This window comes from Phytophthora parasitica, assembly GCF_000247585.1.
Source record: "Phytophthora parasitica INRA-310 unplaced genomic scaffold supercont2.12, whole genome shotgun sequence".
Lineage (NCBI taxonomy): Eukaryota > Oomycota > Peronosporomycetes > Peronosporales > Peronosporaceae > Phytophthora > Phytophthora nicotianae.
This window is the reverse complement of record NW_008648998.1, coordinates 1,032,818-1,034,364: the sequence shown is the minus strand read 5'-3', so window position 1 is coordinate 1,034,364 and position 1,547 is coordinate 1,032,818. Positions and strand designations below refer to the sequence as shown.

The window sequence follows — 1,547 nt, the reverse complement described above, 5'->3', positions numbered from 1 at the left end:
CAGTGGCCAGAGATTTTCGTCAGCCCGCTTGCTGTAGTCGACAAGCCAGGTGCTGCTCAACAAGATATTCGTCTCATCAACGACTACTCGTTTCCGCCAGATGCCTCGGTGAACGATTACACGGATCGGAGTGACCATTCTCCGATTTCGTACAATCCACCAAGGGCCATCGCACGGCCAATCTATCAGCGCAAAATGCTGGGTCGGTCCTCACAAATGCTGTTGAAGCTTGGTGACGTGGCGGGTGCATTCCGCCATGTATCGATCAACGCAGAGGCAGTACACATGTTCTGCTTCAGGTATAAGGACGTTCTGGTGATCAAGCTCGCCTGCGGATTTGGGTGGTGAGGATCTCCATCATACTACGCAGTCGTAGGTAACCTGGTCGACCATTACTACTAGTTCGGAAGCGGAACGGCTTGGAAGTTCACTGACAACGTGTGGTGTGATGATCACACATGCATTGAGATTGATGAAGGAAGCCGATCCTTTGACGCCAACATCTCACTGCGACGCGCAATGGCCACGGTATTGGGCCCATCGTCCATAAACGAGCTGAAATTTACACCGTGGGCAACTGTGAATAAGGCGCTAGGTCTTATGTGGAATACCGATTACGGTTGTGTTTCCATTCCCAGTAAAAACATTCAAAAGGCCACTAACAGGGTCACGAGGCTGCTATCCAGCAGCACTACCATGAAGACGTCAATCCTCAAGGTCTTGGGAAGCCTTCGACACGTAGCAAGCTGCTCTTGGCCCGCTCGAGCCTTCTTCCAGCAACTTCAAGCCAGTGTTAATACGTTACCGCGATTTGGTCAGCGAAGGCTCCCCACTGCAGCACGAGATGACTTACGATGGTTTCGCGCCGTCCTTCATCATCCGGAGAGCTTTAACTCCATACCTGTAGCCCTGTTTGCAGATTCATCCGATCCGGTGGTTCACGTCTTCATGGGCAAGCGGTGAAGGTCTCTGTGCACTGGAACCAACTCACAAACGGTTTCTTCGTCACAAATTCTCGTTACTGGAGTCACAAACACTCTCGATCAACGTCCGAGAGCTGCGTAGAGCCGTGCTGGCATTTTTGCATTGGGGGCCTATGTGATGCGATCCGCACGACCGACTCCACCGACACGTGCAGTTCCACATCGACAACACATCAGCGGTGACGTGGGTGAATCGGCGTTCAAGCAGGCACCCAACTGCACAATTATACCATCGACTTCTGTCCCTGGCTGAGTTCCAGCATTACCTCGGGTGCACGGCATCTTACATTCCGGGGAAGCTCAACGTCATGGCGGACGCTGGATCAAGGGCATGGGGTGACATAATCTCGACACAATGGTCTAACTTCTCTGCTTCATGGTCACAGGATTACATCGACTCTTTCTTCGACGATCTATCGGCCGTATGGGAGCGTTGCTGCTCCGCCACTCCCTGGCAGTCTCTACCCATACCAAGTATCGCGCGCACTGGCATGCTTCACAAAAAATGGGATGGTCTCGATGGCTCAAGCCGACAAACGCCGCTCGCCGATTCGGATACTTCGC

The 1,547-nt window shown here is 52.7% G+C and overlaps 1 protein-coding gene across 1 annotated transcript; it reads left to right on the top strand.

The window, feature by feature from the left end:
- Window positions 1-519: 519 nt before the first annotated feature.
- On the top strand, window positions 520-963 carry PPTG_22169 (hypothetical protein; the record flags this gene model as incomplete). The annotated part of the gene is made up of 1 exon (XM_008902063.1): window positions 520-963. One exon carries the CDS (start codon window positions 520-522, stop codon window positions 961-963), a length of 444 nt encoding a protein of 147 aa, XP_008900311.1.
- Between the last annotated feature and the right edge of the window lie 584 nt (window positions 964-1,547).